A 17,639-nucleotide genomic window follows, 5' to 3' on the forward strand; every position below is an offset into this window, starting at 1 on the left:
CAAAAGTCTTTTTGTCGACTTTCGCTTGGAAAATCGCGCGCTTTTTCAGATCAGCGCGTGCGCCGGAATTCTGAGAGGAAGTGGCGCGAATTTCTGAGGTGAGTTTTCACGACAAATATTCGTGGTTTATGACATTAACATTTAATAATGTCAACACAATTTTAATTTGTTGGATACTTGCAAGTAAGACAAAGGAAATCGTTGGATCATATGAATCAGGCAATGAATCTGTCCCTAATTTTCTCCGTCGCTCACAATATCTTTAATTACGTTTAGGAGAAAACTTTGAAAATGTTTTGATCATTTTTTTTGTTTGTTTTCAGTTGAAAGAGGTCATATCTTGACTTAACCAAGAAATAGGCTATATTATAGCCCAAATATCCACATTTAAATTTGCAAATTGAGACAAACAAAAAGAAACATCTTAACATATGGTTAAAAGTCTTTTTATTGGTTACAATATCAGTGTATGGCAGCTTTATCACCATGTTACTTTACAAATACCAAAAAAAAAAAAAAAAAAAAAAAAAAATTGAGGAACAAAATGTTATTAAAATTGATTATTTGAAAATATGGCACTGTGAAAGTCTATACCAGGCACCACAGTCCTGGCTTTATTGGCTCAAAGAAGAAGGTAATGTAGGATACAAATGAGCCAAAAGTATATTATGAATACTTATAGCATTGGGGTTCTAACATGTAAAATACTCATTTGTTGCAGAGTTTGAGTGGTTTGGCATGTTTGGAAATAATGCGAAATAAAAACTAAACTCGTTTGAAAAAGTCATCCATGTTTTTCATTAAAGCCCAAAAGACTACATGACTATATAAGCCAAGGATAAAGACAGTTAGATGTTAAAACTGTTCATTTCAGCTGATCCGGAACCAACCACTCAAATCTTCAACATGATCATAATAAAACAACCACAAAAAGAATCACTGATTGGCAATCTTGCAACCTCTACATTATCAACAATAGAAATCTGACTTAAATTCTAACCAATACAAATAATACCAGCAGACAAATTTCCTGTTTAAATTGTAGAATTCAAAGTGACTTCTAAATGAGACATTGCTACTAAAGACATCCCTTTTCACAGTTAATCATCTTAAAACTCAGCAAAAAAAACAAACATTTAAACCCTAAATGAATTATTTTACGGCGTGTTGAACGGTGAAATGGTTTTATTTATGCTAAAAAGCATTTTCATTCTGTAAATACACTTTAATACCTCAACATAATTTCAAGCCACTTTCCAATTCCCTTTTATACAAAAAAGGTGAAGAGAAAGATTTTAAATTCTATTCACAGTTATATGAGGTGTTAAGAGCATTAACAATGGCACAGATATCATTTTTAATCAGGCTTGTTAAGGTGAAAGAATATCAAGCTGGTTACTGACACACATCTCAAACAGCCTCGATCCGGCAACCACAACAAACACAGAGACGTACTGTCAGAACCGATGGCACTTATAAATATGGCGAAAGTGAGTAAACAGCTTCATTGCTCTGATCTACAATTTTTTTTTTATCCACAGAAAAAAAAAAGCCAAATATAGTGACTGAGTGAGCAGTTAAATCATCCTGACCAGGTAGTGTTCTTCATTTCCACCTGTTTGCACACATTTACATGCAAAAACTGAGAGATTGCAAAAAACTTTGAAGGAAAAACAGTCTCAGCATTCAAATGACTCCTAATCAACTATGACGCACACAAAAATATTATATATACTTCTTTCAATATGCTCCATTTTTGTAACACTGCAATGTTAAAAAAATTTAAGAGAAGGGTTTGTGGCCATTTCTAATCCAAAAAAAAAAAAAAAAAAAAAGCAAGTGTTATGAATTAATTCAAAGCACAGATTTCCTTTGTAAGCACCAAAAAAAATAAGAATTGATATACTAGGATTAGTTCTGTTGTGATCACTAGTATTTTAAGGCTAAAGTTCAAGGGCAGAGACATTATAAATTTCATTATCAATCAAAAGCAAGACTCCTAAAAACAAGGTGTCATAATGCTTCGAATTAAACATTCAATCTCAAGGCTGAGAAAATTCAGTGCCTTCGTTCCAAACACCAATAAATGATTGATTTAGTGGCGTGTAAAGAAAAAAATAAGTTCAGAGGTCATCTGCATGTTTTACGCTTTTGTTGTCCAATGCATGAAAACCTCCATAAATTCACGAACTTTTTGTAATACAGACTGCAGTACGCAACGTTCCGACTAGTTTAGCGTTGTTTTCTATGTACACAAAACAAAGTAAAATACAAAACAAAAAGAGAGAAAGATTAATAAAAATGTCATGGGCCAATGATCAACTAGAAAAATATATACATGAACACTATGTATGTATATACTATATGGTATATACATACACATAATGCTGTACATATATACCATATCTATATTCATATACATGTATATTTACATATTACACAATGACACTTTAATAATCTCTTATTATGATTCCTGTGGCCGGCGGTGACGATTGGCTTTTCCCACGGGATTGAACTACATACTGAAAATCATGTGTAATAACTGGAATGCAGAGGACTTGCTGTGGAAAGACGTAGAAATGGGACGGAAGGAAACTGGACCTGGAGATTTTGTTTAATACCGCTCTCAGTTCCAGATCCGAAGGAAACTGTCCCATGATCCCGTGGCCACAGCCATTCCATCATCATTTACTCCTAAACAGCTCACCCGGTTGTCGTGACCGGCCAGGACACCTGACAGAGGGAGCGATGCAGATTATTACAATGCAAATCCATTAGGGGTGTTAACGGTTCAAGTTGCTCACGGTTCGGTATACATATATAAATATGCATATACATATATATATAAAAACTCTGAAGGGCATTTGCTCTCACCTGCACGTTCGCCTTTTAAAGTGTCCCAGACGTTGCAGTTGAAGTCGTCGTAACCGGCCAGCAGGAGGCGTCCGCTCTTGGAAAAGGCCACGGAGGTGATGCCGCAGATGATGTTGTCGTGAGAATACATCATCAGCTCCTGATCCGCGCGCAGGTCGAACAGCCTGCAGGTGGCGTCGTCTGAACCTGTTGTGAAGGCATTTCCGTTCGGAAAGAACTGCAGGAGTAAACGAAAAAACGTCAAATTCATCAACTCATGCCGTGTTACACAAGAGAAGCTTCCAGAACATAATATAAACCACGTAAGGAATAATTGACGACAGGCCGTTGAATTATTAGAAAAATAATGCACACCCGAGGTGGTAATGCGGTCACGACGCGAAGCGGAGTTACACCTCGGTGTGCATTATTTTTCTAATAATTCAACGGCCTGAAGTCAATTATTCCGCTTATACTACAGTTACCACACCTCGAAACATTGTTCAGATTATGTATTTCAAGACGTTTGTAAAGTTGTTGTCATTAAAACGCTCTTGTATGTAGGACTAATTTCTTACGCATCTAATCCAATGCCTCCGTTGCTAATTCCAAAACGTCATTTTAGAGTTAGTAACGGAGGTTTGAGCCACTGATAGCAGACTAATGCTGGGACACACGACTAGCTGACACACTCTCTGACTGTTTTCATCGCAGCAGCAGATTTTAAACACCGACTTTGAACACAGACTGAACGCGCTGAACACGCGTTTGGGCATTATCAGTCATAAGTATCAAATTACATTCATAACCGGCCTTAAAGTGTGTCCCCGGCTTTATGCAGTTATTAATGCAGTTATTAGAGAGAGATGTTGCAATAATGAGACAGAAAAGCATGTGCGTCAATATTATTATTTATTTATTAATTCAATTCGTTATAATTAATTTGTTCATTCTTTTTTATATTATTGACAGATGACAGTAGACTAGCCAAATAAATGAAACACAAAGCCATTTTAACAAGTGGGCCTATCAATAATTATTTATTTGTTATATATTATCTGCAATAAAAATCCGTGCTGCAGGACTATCCATTTATTTAGCCTATATTCAGTTTAATTTTCTATTGATTATAGATAGCCTAGGACTATATACTTTATTTATTTAAATTAAACTGCATGTTTCCATTGATTGTGAAGCTAGACATTGAAAACTGCAGATCAAGCGCATGGGGCTAAATGTTTTTTCTTGTTATGAATTGTATCCTATTTTCCGTTATTGCAGTTAACTACGCGGAGTGATATGGAACTGTAATGCGGTCAAGACCTGCCTGGAACTACTTTAGCTGTGCGTTTCCCTGAAAATAATGCACACCTTAGAACGTTCTTCAACCAATCAGATTCAAGCATTCAACAGCCCTGTAGTATAACCAGTAGTATTGGTTAGTAGTATAAAAGTTTGGTATAATTAAGATTTATGAATGCTTTTGTCTCTAATGCTCACTAAGACTGCAAATATTAGATAAAAAATACAGACAGTAATATCGTGAAATATTACTGATCCTGAATGATCCTTCAGAAATCACTCTAATATGCTGATTTGCTGCTCAAGAAACATTTCTGATTATTATCAATGTTGAAAAAGCAAATCATCATATTAGAGTGATTTCTGAAAGATCATGTGACACTGAAGACTGGAGTAATGATGCTGAACATTCAGCTTTGATCACAGGAATAAATTACATTGTATATACAGTAGTCAACATTTGAAGTGGATCAAAAAAGTTAATCAAAGTTGTCCTAAGACAAGAACGGGTATTGTTCAAAATTCATGTATATCTTTGATGAAAGGTTATTATCCACTTCAAATGCTGACTACTGAGATGACTGAAACGCTCGGTTTATATGGGCGTGTCTCATTGAAGACTTGGAAGTAAACGCCCACTGCTATGATTGGATAACAGTTTTGCATATTATAATGAGCTTCATGTAATGCGTGAATCGGTGGGCGGGGCTAAACAGGCAGTGTTGAAGTAGGCGTTGATCTTCTTCTGCGGAGGCGGGGTTTGATACCCTTTGACGTCAGAGATCCCCACTTTGAAAAACCTGTCGTCCGCTGTGACTGGTGTCAATAAAAGCTTTTATTGGACTAACAAGGATGTTTTCAGTTCTGAAACTTACAGGATATTCTTATAGTATGATGACGTCTTACACGTCAAAAGCTCAAGGAAAATATTTGATTTCTCAGTTCATCACCCCTTTAATTATTCCAAACTTTTGACTAGTAGTTTATATTTTAATAATTCAACCAAACAGCAAGCATGATTTCAAAGGTAGGTCTAAACACTCACGCAGACGGCGTTTATATCCGAGACGTGGCCAGTGAAAGACTGCCTGCACATCCCGTCTCTGATGTCCCATAGTTTGGCAGAGGCGTCGCAGGCCCCTGACACGAACGTCTTTGAGTCGGGACTGACCGACAGACTCATGACATCACCTGTGTGTCCTGTGAAACTGGTGGTTTGTTGGCCCGTCTCAATGTCCCACAATGCACTGCAACAAAAGACACAGAAGCAAAGTTGAAAATTTCATTTTCATTAAAACCAAACACCTTTAATTCAAAGCAACATGGAACAAAACCCTTTTTTGTTGCATTTAGCATTGCAATACGCAATGTAGCTAAAACAGCATGGCGCTAGCAATGACTAAGTCATAGGTTTGATTTTCAGGGAATGCATGAGCTAATAAAATGTACACCTATAATGCAATGCAAGTTGCTTTAAAAAAAAATAAAAAAAAAAGTCTGCCAAATTCCAAAATGAAATAGGAAAAATAATTGCCATTATGGCACTTACTGAGTTATTGTATGGCACATGAACTCACCATGTGGTGTCGCCAGAGCTGGTGATGATCTGATTGTCATCAAGAAAACGACAGCAAGACAGATAACCTACAGGGTTGTTCATAAAAAAAAAAAAAAATTAATTATGTATTGCATTCATTAATTATGCATTGTATAAAATGGCATACAGAAAGAGTTGAAGAAGAGCAGAGTTTCCCAAACAGGTTTGTGAGTTAGCTAAGATAATAATTATTAATGTATTAATTAAACTATGAAAAAAAAAAAGAAGTAAAATTTGCATATAATACACTACAGGTTTCCTATTTTAATATATTTTAAAATGTATTCATTCCAGTGATGGAAAAGCTGAATTTTCAGCGGATCGAATAAATGCAGTCTTGGTGAGCAAAAGAGACTTATTTCAAAACAACCAAACAAACATAACTTAATTATATAAAATAATATGCAAATATTAAAATAAAAACAAATCAAAATAAAACACTTGAATTATTTGTGTACCTGCATGTCATGTTAACATTAACGGTCATCACAGAACCGTAAACATGCAAATATGTTGTTAAAATATTGAAATATTAACTTAAAAAATCTCTGTAAATATTAGAGCTACTAATAGATTAAAACATTTTTAAAATCGCACCCTTTTTGTGCGATTAATCGTGATTAATTGCATATTTATCTTGAAATGAATCATAAATGATTTATCTTGTTTAACACATTTATTTTGTCATCAATTGCTATATCCAGCCAAGGAAACCATCAGATTGAAGGATGATTTTCTGCTGGCTTTTTTCAAGGTAAATTTAGATCTTTCCAAAAAACACTTGGAGACTCAAAAAGGACACCAAATAACCAAATGATATAAAGAGCCCATGTAATTCATAAACTTATGCACACCAAAGCACACACGAAAAAATAATAATTACAGAACAAACTTTTCAGAATCCACAGTGTGTTTCAGAGCTTATTTACATTTTAGACATGCCAAGTTGCGATACTGAGCAGGACCATTGCTTTGACCTGACTCTCTGTGTCTGTGTGTGTGTGTGTGTGTGTGTGTGTGTGTATATGAATGTATATATGTGTATATATAAAAAATACAGTACACGAATCTATACACAGGACAGATAAAAACATGATCCTGATTGTGTGTGGAAACAACGCTGAAGTGTGTCTGCATAAATATAACACGGTTTGGTTGCGCACCAATAATAACAGACTCTTACTGTACGACTCCTGTACGTCACCACAATCGTCTTTACCTTGATTACAATCCGCATCCATCAAAACTTTACTAGCGAGACGCTGTTTGCTTTATCCAGCCGAGAAACGCAGTTCGCAGATTTAAGAATTTTGACTTAATCGCACTCGTTAATGTGTAAATGTTGACAGCCCTAGTACATATTTTAGGTCAAAGGGGTTCGGCTGACAAAAAAAGCTTGTTAATCCCCGTTTTAGAAGAGAGGAGATGAATAAAGGTGACTGTACCTGTGTGTCCGGCCAGTTCTCGGTTCACCCTGACGTTGCCCTCGCGGGTCTTAAGGCTGTAGGTGGAGCAGATGTTGTCCAGGCCTCCACAGGCCACGTAGTTCCCGGACGGGGCGTACGCACAGGTCATGACCCAGGAAGAGCGCAGGGGAATAGCGTGCATCTGAGTTAAAAACATACAACAGCCTTCAGTAATACAATAAGCAAAAACTGAAGATAAACAGAAAACAATCCACAGCAGGACTGGGCTACACTGTAAATAGTGGTGCAATTAGCAATGCTTTCATCAAAAGTTGCGAATTTGTGCGCAAAATAAAAATTTTACATAAAACTTTTGGGAATAAAGCAGCGTTAAGTCAAAGTCAAAGAGAACAAAATCTTCCTGATAAACTGGTGCAAATTTTTTTTTTTTTTTAAAGTATATAACCACTGTATATAAAAATTTTCTTATATAATGAATTACTTGCATCTCAGAGCGCGCAGATGAAACACAATAAATTAAACTATTAAAAAAAAAAAAAAAGTCAAATTTGCATATAATACACTACAGGTTTCCTATTTTAATATATTTTAAAATGTAATTCATTCCTGTGATGGAAAAGCTGAATTTTCAGCGGATCGAATAAATGCAGTCTTGGTGAGCAAAAGAGACTTATTTCAAAACAAACAAACAAAAACAACTTAATTATATAAAATATGTAAATATTAAAATAAAAACAAATCAAAATAAAACACTTGAAATATTTCATTTGTGTCATGTCATGTTAACATCAATCATTACAGAACTGCAAATATGTTGTTAAAATATTGAAATATTAACTTAAAATCTCAGTAAATATTAGAGCTACTAATAGATTCAAACATTTTTAAAATAGCCGATAAAAAAAAAAAAAAGTTAAGTCTTATTGCATAAAGTTTTTATAAATGCATGTGTTAGTCGTGTAAGACAATTATACTGAAACATGACTTTGCTCAGGCATATTCGGTAAACGTGTTTCCATTGTAGTTTATGCACATGTTTTCTTATTGGATAAAAAAAGTTAAAAAGTCTTATTGGATAAAGTTATGCACATTTTTTAAATTTATGTGCATCTTGGCGTTTCCTCCAGCAGTTTTTATGCGATATCCCAAAATGTGAAAGAAAAATAGGTGGATGTTAACTAACATAGCTATTGTTAACTTAAAAAGCAGATTTAACCTATAAAAAGTTGTTTTGTTGCTATAAATCAATGTATTTAGGTTGATTTGGTGATGCTTAATAACATCTTTTGATTTGAATAATATATATATATATTTTTTTTTTCAGTGTACATGGCTTTAGTATCTCGTTACCTTGTTTGTCGTATAACCATCCCATATGATCAGTTTGCCATCTTGGGAGGCACTGACAAGTAACCTAAAAAAAAAAGCCAAAGAAATTATATTCATCCACACTGCAGCATATCCATAATGAAATGTAATTAATATGGGGCACAGATGGGATTTGAGTAACATGGTGGGAAAGGCCTTATTACAGCTCCATGGAAAACGAACACCAGGGTCCCAAGCGTTTCTTCATGTAATATTAATCACACAGTTGAAAGGAGGCCCAGAGTGTTTAAAGCAGCATTTTCTGTGTGTATAAAACCAATCGTGACCCTCTGAGAGCGTGTCTGTCAATCAAACACACACCTGGAGTCGCTGCCCCAGTGCATGGCGTAGATTTTGGCGAGATGACCTCTGAGTGTGCGTCTCGTTCTCATCTGGATCCGCCCCACTGAGTCCAGGCTTGCTGTCATCTGCCATATGAGCCCAAAACAGCAAGAGATTAAAGATCACACAACATCATCAGCTCCCATGAAGCAATGGCACATCAGAGATCTTACAGCATCATCTTCTATAGCATTTCTATGCTCATTTACAGAGTATTAACACTAAAAATGCAAAACATTTTTTTGAAGTTTATTCTGCTCACCAATGATGCATTTATTTGATCAAAATACAGTAAAAAAATTATATTGTGAAATATTATTACATTTAAAATAACTGTTGATAATATTGTAAAATATAATTTATTCCTGTGATCAAAGCTGAATTTATCATCACAGTCTTCAGTGTCACATGATCCTTCAGAAATCATTCTAATGTGCTAATCAAGAAATATTTCTCATTATTATAAATGTTGATAACAGTTGTGTTACGTCATATTTTTGTAAACTATGATACACTACCATTCAAATGTTTGGGGCAAGAAAAAGAAAAAGAAATTAATACTTTTATTCAGTAAGGAAGGACGCATTAAATTGATCAAAAGTGACAGTAAAGACATTTATGATGTTACAAAAGAATTATATTAAATGCTGTTCTTTTGAACTCTCTATTCATCAAAGAATGCTAAAAAATATTGTTTCCACAAAAATATTAAGCAGTAAAATATGATAATAAGTGATAATAATCAGAACCATTATTAATAATAGAAAACCAATAATAACTGATGCAAATCATCATATTAGAATGATTTCTGAAGGGTCATGTGACACTGAAGACTCGAAATGATGCTGAAAATTCAGCTTTTATCACAGGAATAAATTACACTTCAATACATTCACGTAGAACACAAAATTTAAACTAATAATATTTCACAGTTTTTACTGTATTTGATCAAAATAATGGTGAGTGTAAGAGGCTTCTATCAAAAGCATTAAAGAAGTTCTTTTTTTTATCTACTTTTGACAGATAGTGTAAAAAATCAATTGCATTATTATTTATTCTAAACTTTTGACAGATAGTGTACATCGCCACAGCAGTCTGTAGATGACCTGGTTGATATCAACGAATCAATGATTTGTTTCGTACCTGCGAAAGTGTGGAGTCACTGCAGGCTTTTCTAGCATCCTGAAAAACAACAATAATTCATGACACAAAAATTCCCAATCAAAACACTCAACAAAGGAAATATATTGTTTGCATGCGAGTCCTCTCATATGAACGTTTCCTTTTGTTGCCTCAGTCCAAACACAAGCGCTGATGAACAATTCCTCTTACCCGGATCTGGTTGCGAAGCTGTTCCGCTTCCTGACGCAACTGTTCCAACTCACTCATTGTTCCTGTTTGACCTACGCCCGAGACGACAACGTGCTGGACCTGCAAGAAATGTGCAATTTTACAGTATTATGACATCATTCTTGCATTGCATGCGCTCATCTGTCAATCAAACATTGCACTAGTGATGCATGCGGTTATGAAATCCCTTAAAGGAGTGGTATAATGCCCTTTTCACAAGATGTAAAATAAGCCTCTGATGTCCCCAGAGTGTGTGTGTGAAGTTTTAGCACAAAATACCCCACAGATATTTTATATAGCATGTTAATACTGTCACTTTTTGAGGGTGAGCAAAAACGCACTGTTTTTGTGTCTGTCCCTTTAAATGCAAATGAGCTGCTGCTCCCGGCACAGGGGGCGGAGCTTCAACAGCTTGTGTGCTTTTACCTCACACAGACACACACTGAAAATTTCAAAAACTTTTAGACTTTTAATGTTCAAACCGTCAGACAATGATGGAGAAGAAGTGACAACATGTAGAAGCAACAGGGCATTTCTGAACGGTTAGTTGATGAGTTTATGAAGCTGATGTGTAGTTATCTTCTAGTCATTGATTAGCATATTCTGTCTTGATAATCTGTAAATCGTGTTCAGGGGGCGGGGTTTATGTAAATTCTAGGGTTGGTGATGTCACTAACCCGGGTGGAATGTGGTGTAGTCTCTACCAGCCGTTTGTTGTAGTCCTTAAAAAGCGATTTCTGTAAAAGCAAATATCTCCCTTTGCTTTGAACTTTGAGCGTTGTAACTTTGCAGATGTTGTTTATGCTCAAACAGCAACATTACACACTAACTAAAGTTAGAAAAGTGAAATCATAATCAACCACCCCTTTAAAATGCAATTACAAATGGTCAAAGGACCAGCTTCCTTTGAGCAAATCCATTTCAGCAACTTTAATTAAACGCACAAACTGATCTGAGAGCAGTGGGAAATGACGGTGAGCTCAGAGGGTCTTCAAAACCCCGCCAACTGCTGCCAAATGCCACCCATATGTTCACTGACCTTTCCGTCAAATCAAGCGACCGCGTCTCAATGTCTCCCTCACCTTTGATTGCATACGAACATGTTAAGAGTTAGAAGATCTACTACAAACTCAAACACATCTGTGCGTTAACAGCACATGGTTTGGTTACTAGTCCAGCATCTCTCAAACTGTCATCTGGCACAACCTAAACTGGAGGCTAGTTCGTTTTTTTATGATTATAAACAAATAATGTGACTTTGCGTCCATCAAGTTCAAAACAAAATCAAATGAGATAAAGCACCTAATTTTAACCTAATCATTTTTCACTTTTTTGAGAAAATACTCAGCAATGGAGTATAACACCACATACTAGACACATAAAGAACATTAAAAGCTTGATTTGCACCACTTTACGATTAATAAATGTTGTAAAAGTAATTTCATTGTTACCATATAGTTAACAAATGAAACCTTATTATAAAGTGTTACCAGTTAATTCGATTATACAAAGATAGGCATTTACCACATGGTTATTAAAAACTAGGAAAAAAAATGTATTCCATTGAATTTCCAATAAAAAAAGTATGATATATATACTGATATTACTCATACCATTAGGTCATACTGCCCAACTACAAGACAGCAACACCCAACTTATTCACAATACCAAGGACTACAACGATAGAGACATTTATGAAATAGTTCTGTCTTCAAACAATGTTTATAATTTGGGTTTTGACCTTTATGTAATGCTGCATGCATGATTTTAAAAGTGATCAGACACAGATAATGTTTCCTGAGTCTGGCATTAGTTTATCTTTGGACCGTCTGTAGGCCTTTGGTTGGAGTGGTTTAAGACCCTATGGATTCAAACTCGCATCAGTGCAAAGATGACGTCATGCGGCAACTACAGCCTCAACCTTCACATAATCCACGTCGCTCTCCTTCAGACTAGGGCAGTGCAATTAATCGAAATAATACTAAATCTCGATATGGCTTAGTGAGATTATCAAGTTGAAAAGTCTGTAGCCGTGTTTCCATTACCCCTCAAATTGCGTAAATTGAAAATACGCCCAATGAAAACACGTCAATTTCGCAAAAACTCGCATTTATTGCAAAAAAGTTTTTACGCTCGCATGAGGGGGTTTTACACGCAATTCAAAAAAGAAATATTTCGCAAAACTGCAATGGAAATAGTTTTTGCGCATTTACAGGTCAGCTGATGTAGATGACGCGGTGTGTTCGGGACAGAATATGAGACGGAGTTCTTTATTAAATTCATAAAAGACAACAGAATTACAGGAATACTGGATTCTAAACCTCAAAGAAATGCCACAATCAAGACCTCGAAGCAGAAATGAGGGAGAAACACCTCATATGTGCTGCTCTCAAGTATAATAAGGGTCGTTATTATACTTTATACGTTATTATACCAAACATTAATGCTTGGATAACACACATGCGTCTCCTTCGATTAATAATAATGGTCAATGCGGTGGCTGGGATATACGTAAACCTACCAACATCCGTCGCCATGATTTTTGGAATGACTTATCGCGAGAGGAAGAAATTACGTTTTAGTCGCATAACATCGGTTAATGGAAACGCACCTAATGATATGATTAAAGGGGTACTTCATCCCTGGGAAAATGGGCTTTCACTTAAACTTGGCGTATGTAGGCTATTAGAAACAAGGTTTTAAAAAATAAATCTGTGCTACCTGACTAGAGAAAACACAGAGAAAAAAGGCTGTTGTCTTCCCTTTTGCCAAATAGGTAGGAAAACTTTAACACCCATAATGCACTGTACATGTCCAAAGCCACTCCCGCCAGTCTGCTATGAAAACACTTGACCAGAGTCAAATACCACCTTACTTTAGTAGGAAATACTTCTTAGCAATCTTCTAGCCATAATGGTATCTATCGACTTGTATTGTTCCCGGGTGCAAGAATTCAAAGAGTAAATGTTTAGAGTTTAGAGTTTCCAGTGAAGGATCCAGCGGCTAAAAGGCTGCAAAAAAATTGTAATATGGAAAGAATGGCGCCAAACCTCAGTTTGTCGTCAACATTTCAACGTACAGTCTTTTAGGCCGAACGTAGGGGATAAAACGGAAAGAAAAACGTGCAAGACGTGACGCATACAAGTAAGAAAGCTGCTGCCATAGTCTTACATTTGTACCTTAATGCTGTTTAAAGTTTTCAGTGATAAACCAACCCTTACAATGTTGTTAATAACCCTCTAACCGATCCGACGGTCTATGTGATACAGAAATGCTGAAGTATAATCTGTAGTTTTCACCAAAGCCCTGGAGCCGTCAAAAGACTTTTGCTGACAAATAAACGTGAATTTCTCGGTCCAGGCAACACAGAAAACAGAGTAAATATTGTTCATTTAGATATACAACCGACACTGTAAGTAATCAATACAAAGCTGGTTGAAAATCGGCGAAGTTATCCTTTAAATAAATAGGCTTTTCATGTGTGTGTATTTATATATAGAAAATAATTATACTCCGTACACAGACATAAATTATGTAAACACAAACTTTTATTTTGGATGCGATTAATCGCGATTAATCGTTTGACAGCCCTAATATTTTTTACTAAATACACACTTTTTATTATACGATAAAACATTACAACAGTAAAATGTCTTATTTTGTTTAATATCTTAATAATTAAACATATATAATTAAATGTTAATAATTAAACAAATAATATCGATACAATTTATAAAAATCAAAGAAAAATGTCAAATTGTGCAAAAAAAAGCAGAATTTTTATCAGAAAAATTGCAATAAATTTTTCCCAGCCCTAAATCGTGCAGCCCTATTTCAGCCAACCAAACTATACGGTGCTGTCTGTTATGGATTCAATTCAAATGGAAATTTAATTCAAGTGTGCACCATAACACTAAAACACTGACTCCAGGTGATGCCCGTCGGGATTCGGGAAGGTTTCAGGATGTGTGTCAGATCAGCTTGGCACGCTCTCAGTGGGCACAGATATGACATGCTGGTTTTTTGCTCCATTAATGATGACAAAATACACTGCTGAGCCCCATACCTGACACTATGACAGAGGACATGAGTATCTTCACCCTCCTTTTACAGTAATACAAATATGACAAGCTGTTTGCTTTTATTTAATAACCCCATAAAGAGAAAAACTGCAACTGAAAATCAATTCCAGGAAGCAAAAGGGGGAAAAATAACTATATTCCACAAATTCACAACATTTATATATATATATATATATATATATATATATATATATATATATATATATGAAGAGTTCAGATGCAAAAGCCTCTAAGTGCCATCTGCAATTTTCTTCTAGAATGATCATTTTTTATCAAGCTTGTATATTTAAGTTCAGTAATTTCACTTAAATGGCAATGCAAATTACCTATTAATTGTCATTTAAGTGAAATTACTGAACTTAAATATACAAGCTTGATAAATATGATCATTCTAGAAGAAAATTTCAGATGGCACTTAGAGGCTTTTGCATCTGAACTCTTCATATAATATATATATTATAATTTTTTTTACAGGTGAACATCTTCATGTACCTAATAAATACTGAAATCTGAAACGATTTAGTTTGAAAATAATGTCTGCTAGGCCATTTCTAAATCCTTAAAATAATAAAATTACACAATAACCTACAATATTAAAGACCACACAAGCCAGTAAATATCAAAAGTATTCATGCTGGCAGAGTTTAAAGTATCTGGATCTGATCTATTAAAAAAAAAAAAAAAAAAATTAAAGGTGGATCAAAACGGATTTCACCAAAGGTAAAGTGAAAGCAAAACTACCAGCTCGAAGAATCTCAGTGATTGCCGTCCTCACAAAATACTTTAAATTTAATTTTAAATAAGGGGATTTTATTGACATTTTATTCAATTTAACCAAGCTGGAAGATATAACCACTAAGTAAAATGACTTATGGAGTTCGTTCATATAACGAAGACTTTTATTCAAAACAACGGGCAGCTCATGTTTACTGTAGTAACCTGAAGTGTCTTTATCAAGGACACAATAATACTGTCATCCCAGCTGAGGGTTGAACCTGCAATCTTTCACTCATCACCACAGATATTTAACCACTACACCACACTGTCCATTAAGATGATTAACTCCTGCCAGGAAACACTTAACAGATTATAACGGTTGGAGTTCAGACTCAACTCTTGTGTGTGTATCAGGCCTCCTGTTGCTTCTTCTTTAAACAGAACAACCAGCAGATTATAATTTAACTAATTAGCTATACGAAGTCAAGATTCAACCCATCATTCACCCCTAAAAGAGTCGAAACAAGTTCAGCAATGCGTTTAAATCACCCAGCAGGTCCTTTTACGAGCATTTTACAAGCAGGAAATAGACGAGAGAAGAGAAACACAGCGTACGATTGTTTTTTCCCCCTCACCTGATCAGGCTGGTTTGGGCAAATTCAGCTCCTTTCAGATCCCTGGCATGTTGATAAGCGCACAGATAAATTTCAAAGCAGCTCAATTAACTGGAACTCAATTTTAAACACATTTAAAGGGCCACGCAGCCCTCACGCGAGCTGAGAGTCAATTTTCACCAGCAATCTCGTCACCACACCCATAAGGGAACCGGGAACATGGCAACAGACTCGGCGGAGGGGTGGCCCGACAGACACCGCTTATCTACAAAAGCCTAAAATCGCTGTTTAAAAGCATAAATATGATTTATATGACCTAGATAGACATACAACTACAATATACCTCCAAACTCTGTGTTTATCGTGTGAACACACTCGGAATTGTAGTTGTTGGTGCCGTTGTGTTCACCCACGGATGAATGGTACAGTCCGTCCGCTGCCTCAACAAAGCGCCTGTAGGAGAAACAGGAAACGTATCCGCTACGTGTTTGAGTCTCGCAGGGAAACTTGAAACATTGTTTCTGTCGTAGTAAAAGTTAAATTTAAACTTTGATGTATGAATGTTCGGAAACATTTACACGTTGGTCTGATTTAAAGTTTCATTGTTATTATTCTGCGACTTTTGTGCAATGCACTGTAACAGTATGTTGTGATAGATAGAAAGATAGATAGATAGATAGATAGATAGATAGATAGATAGATAGATGGATAGATGAATGAATGGATAGATAGCATGTACCATAATTAAGTGCAATAAACTATTTTTGCACATGCACACAAAAAAAGATAGATGTATAGAATGACAGACAGATAGATAGATAGATAGATAGATAGATAGATAGATAGATAGATAGATAGATAGATAGATAGATAGATGAATAGATAGATAGAACGACGGATGGATAGATAAAAAGATAGATAGCATGTACCATAATAAAGTCCAATAAACACAATTTTTGCACATGCACACAAAAAAGATAGACATATAGAATGACAGATAGATAGATAGATAGATAAATAGATAGATAGATAGATAGCATGTACCATAATAAAGTACTATATACACAATTTTTGCACATGCACTCATAAACAAAAACAAAGATGTATAGCACAGATAGAAATGTATTTTGTATACATTATCAGCTTATTGTACATATACTGTATAATTTTGGGGTGTCGGCTATTGTATATATTGTGTTAAATGCTAAGAGCAATTCAATTACACTATTTCAAAATTTATGATAAATGCACTCGCATTTGGAAATGTTGAATATTTAATGGCATCAATGAAAGCGAACAGTGGGAGAAGAATCAATGGCGTGAGTTGAAAGCGATCTGTTCTCTGTCAGAGATGGTATGGGGTCTTTCAGGGCTTTAACCTCTTTAAAAGGCTTCCAGATGGGGTCACAGCTCCTCAGTTATTGTTCTCATTAAAATCAGAATCATATTAGTGACATATATATGGCATGTATACTACATATAGTAAGTGAAATAAGTGTCTCGGGCAGCCGTTGGGAAAGCAGTCCCTCGTGACGGCTGAGGATCTGCAGAGGAGCATCAGTAACATGCCTTCTAAAAAAAGATGCAGCATGGCTATAAATAGAAGTGTTAATATGGAGAGGATACCCTGCTTTTGTTGTCTCAAACACAGGCACGTATCCAAATGTGGAACTGAAAATCTTTCTTCTAAAATAGTCAAGAACATTCTAAGTAAATGAATAATTTTTTTTAATTATATCACTGTGGTTATACCATGAAATACCAAAAAAAAAACAAAAAAAAAAACATTTGAGTGGAAAATCGTAGCTGTATACACAAACTAATACCAGAGAATATCTACAAAATACATTTTGGACAGCGGTGCATTGTTAGAGCTGCAGGGATATATGTGATGTACAGTGCAAATGCAAAAAAGCTGAATTCATCACTACATATATCTCTAGGGGAGGCTAGTGGTTGCCATGGCAACCGTCACAAATGGCGACTG

At 35.4% G+C, this 17,639-nt stretch overlaps 1 protein-coding gene across 1 annotated transcript; it reads right to left on the reverse strand.

Moving 5' to 3' along the window:
* Positions 1-2,608: 2,608 nt before the first annotated feature.
* On the reverse strand, positions 2,609-15,860 carry gnb4b (guanine nucleotide binding protein (G protein), beta polypeptide 4b). Its single transcript, XM_079857832.1, has 10 exons — positions 15,674-15,860; positions 10,222-10,320; positions 10,033-10,071; positions 8,869-8,975; positions 8,530-8,593; positions 7,198-7,360; positions 5,733-5,799; positions 5,201-5,402; positions 2,875-3,091; positions 2,609-2,733 (listed from the first exon to the last, which is right to left on the reverse strand). The coding sequence occupies exons 2-10, from the start codon at positions 10,276-10,278 to the stop codon at positions 2,627-2,629; spliced, it is 1,023 nt and encodes a 340-aa protein (XP_079713958.1). The 5' UTR covers positions 10,279-10,320; positions 15,674-15,860; the 3' UTR covers positions 2,609-2,626.
* Between the last annotated feature and the right edge of the window lie 1,779 nt (positions 15,861-17,639).

This window comes from Squalius cephalus, assembly GCF_949319135.1.
Source record: "Squalius cephalus genome assembly, chromosome: 22".
Lineage (NCBI taxonomy): Eukaryota > Metazoa > Chordata > Actinopteri > Cypriniformes > Leuciscidae > Squalius > Squalius cephalus.

Bases quoted from the DNA above. Each gene is read 5' to 3' on its own strand.
- gnb4b (XM_079857832.1), bottom strand. From the start codon at position 10,278: ATGAGTGAGTTGGAACAGTTGCGTCAGGAAGCGGAACAGCTTCGCAAC. The intron at 8,594-8,868 runs GTGTGTGTTTGA...TTTTTTTTTTAG, and splicing joins CACTGGGGCAGCGACTCCAG to GTTACTTGTCAGTGCCTCCC. The intron at 5,403-5,732 runs GTGAGTTCATGT...CTTTTGTTGCAG, and splicing joins AGCTCTGGCGACACCACATG to TGCATTGTGGGACATTGAGA.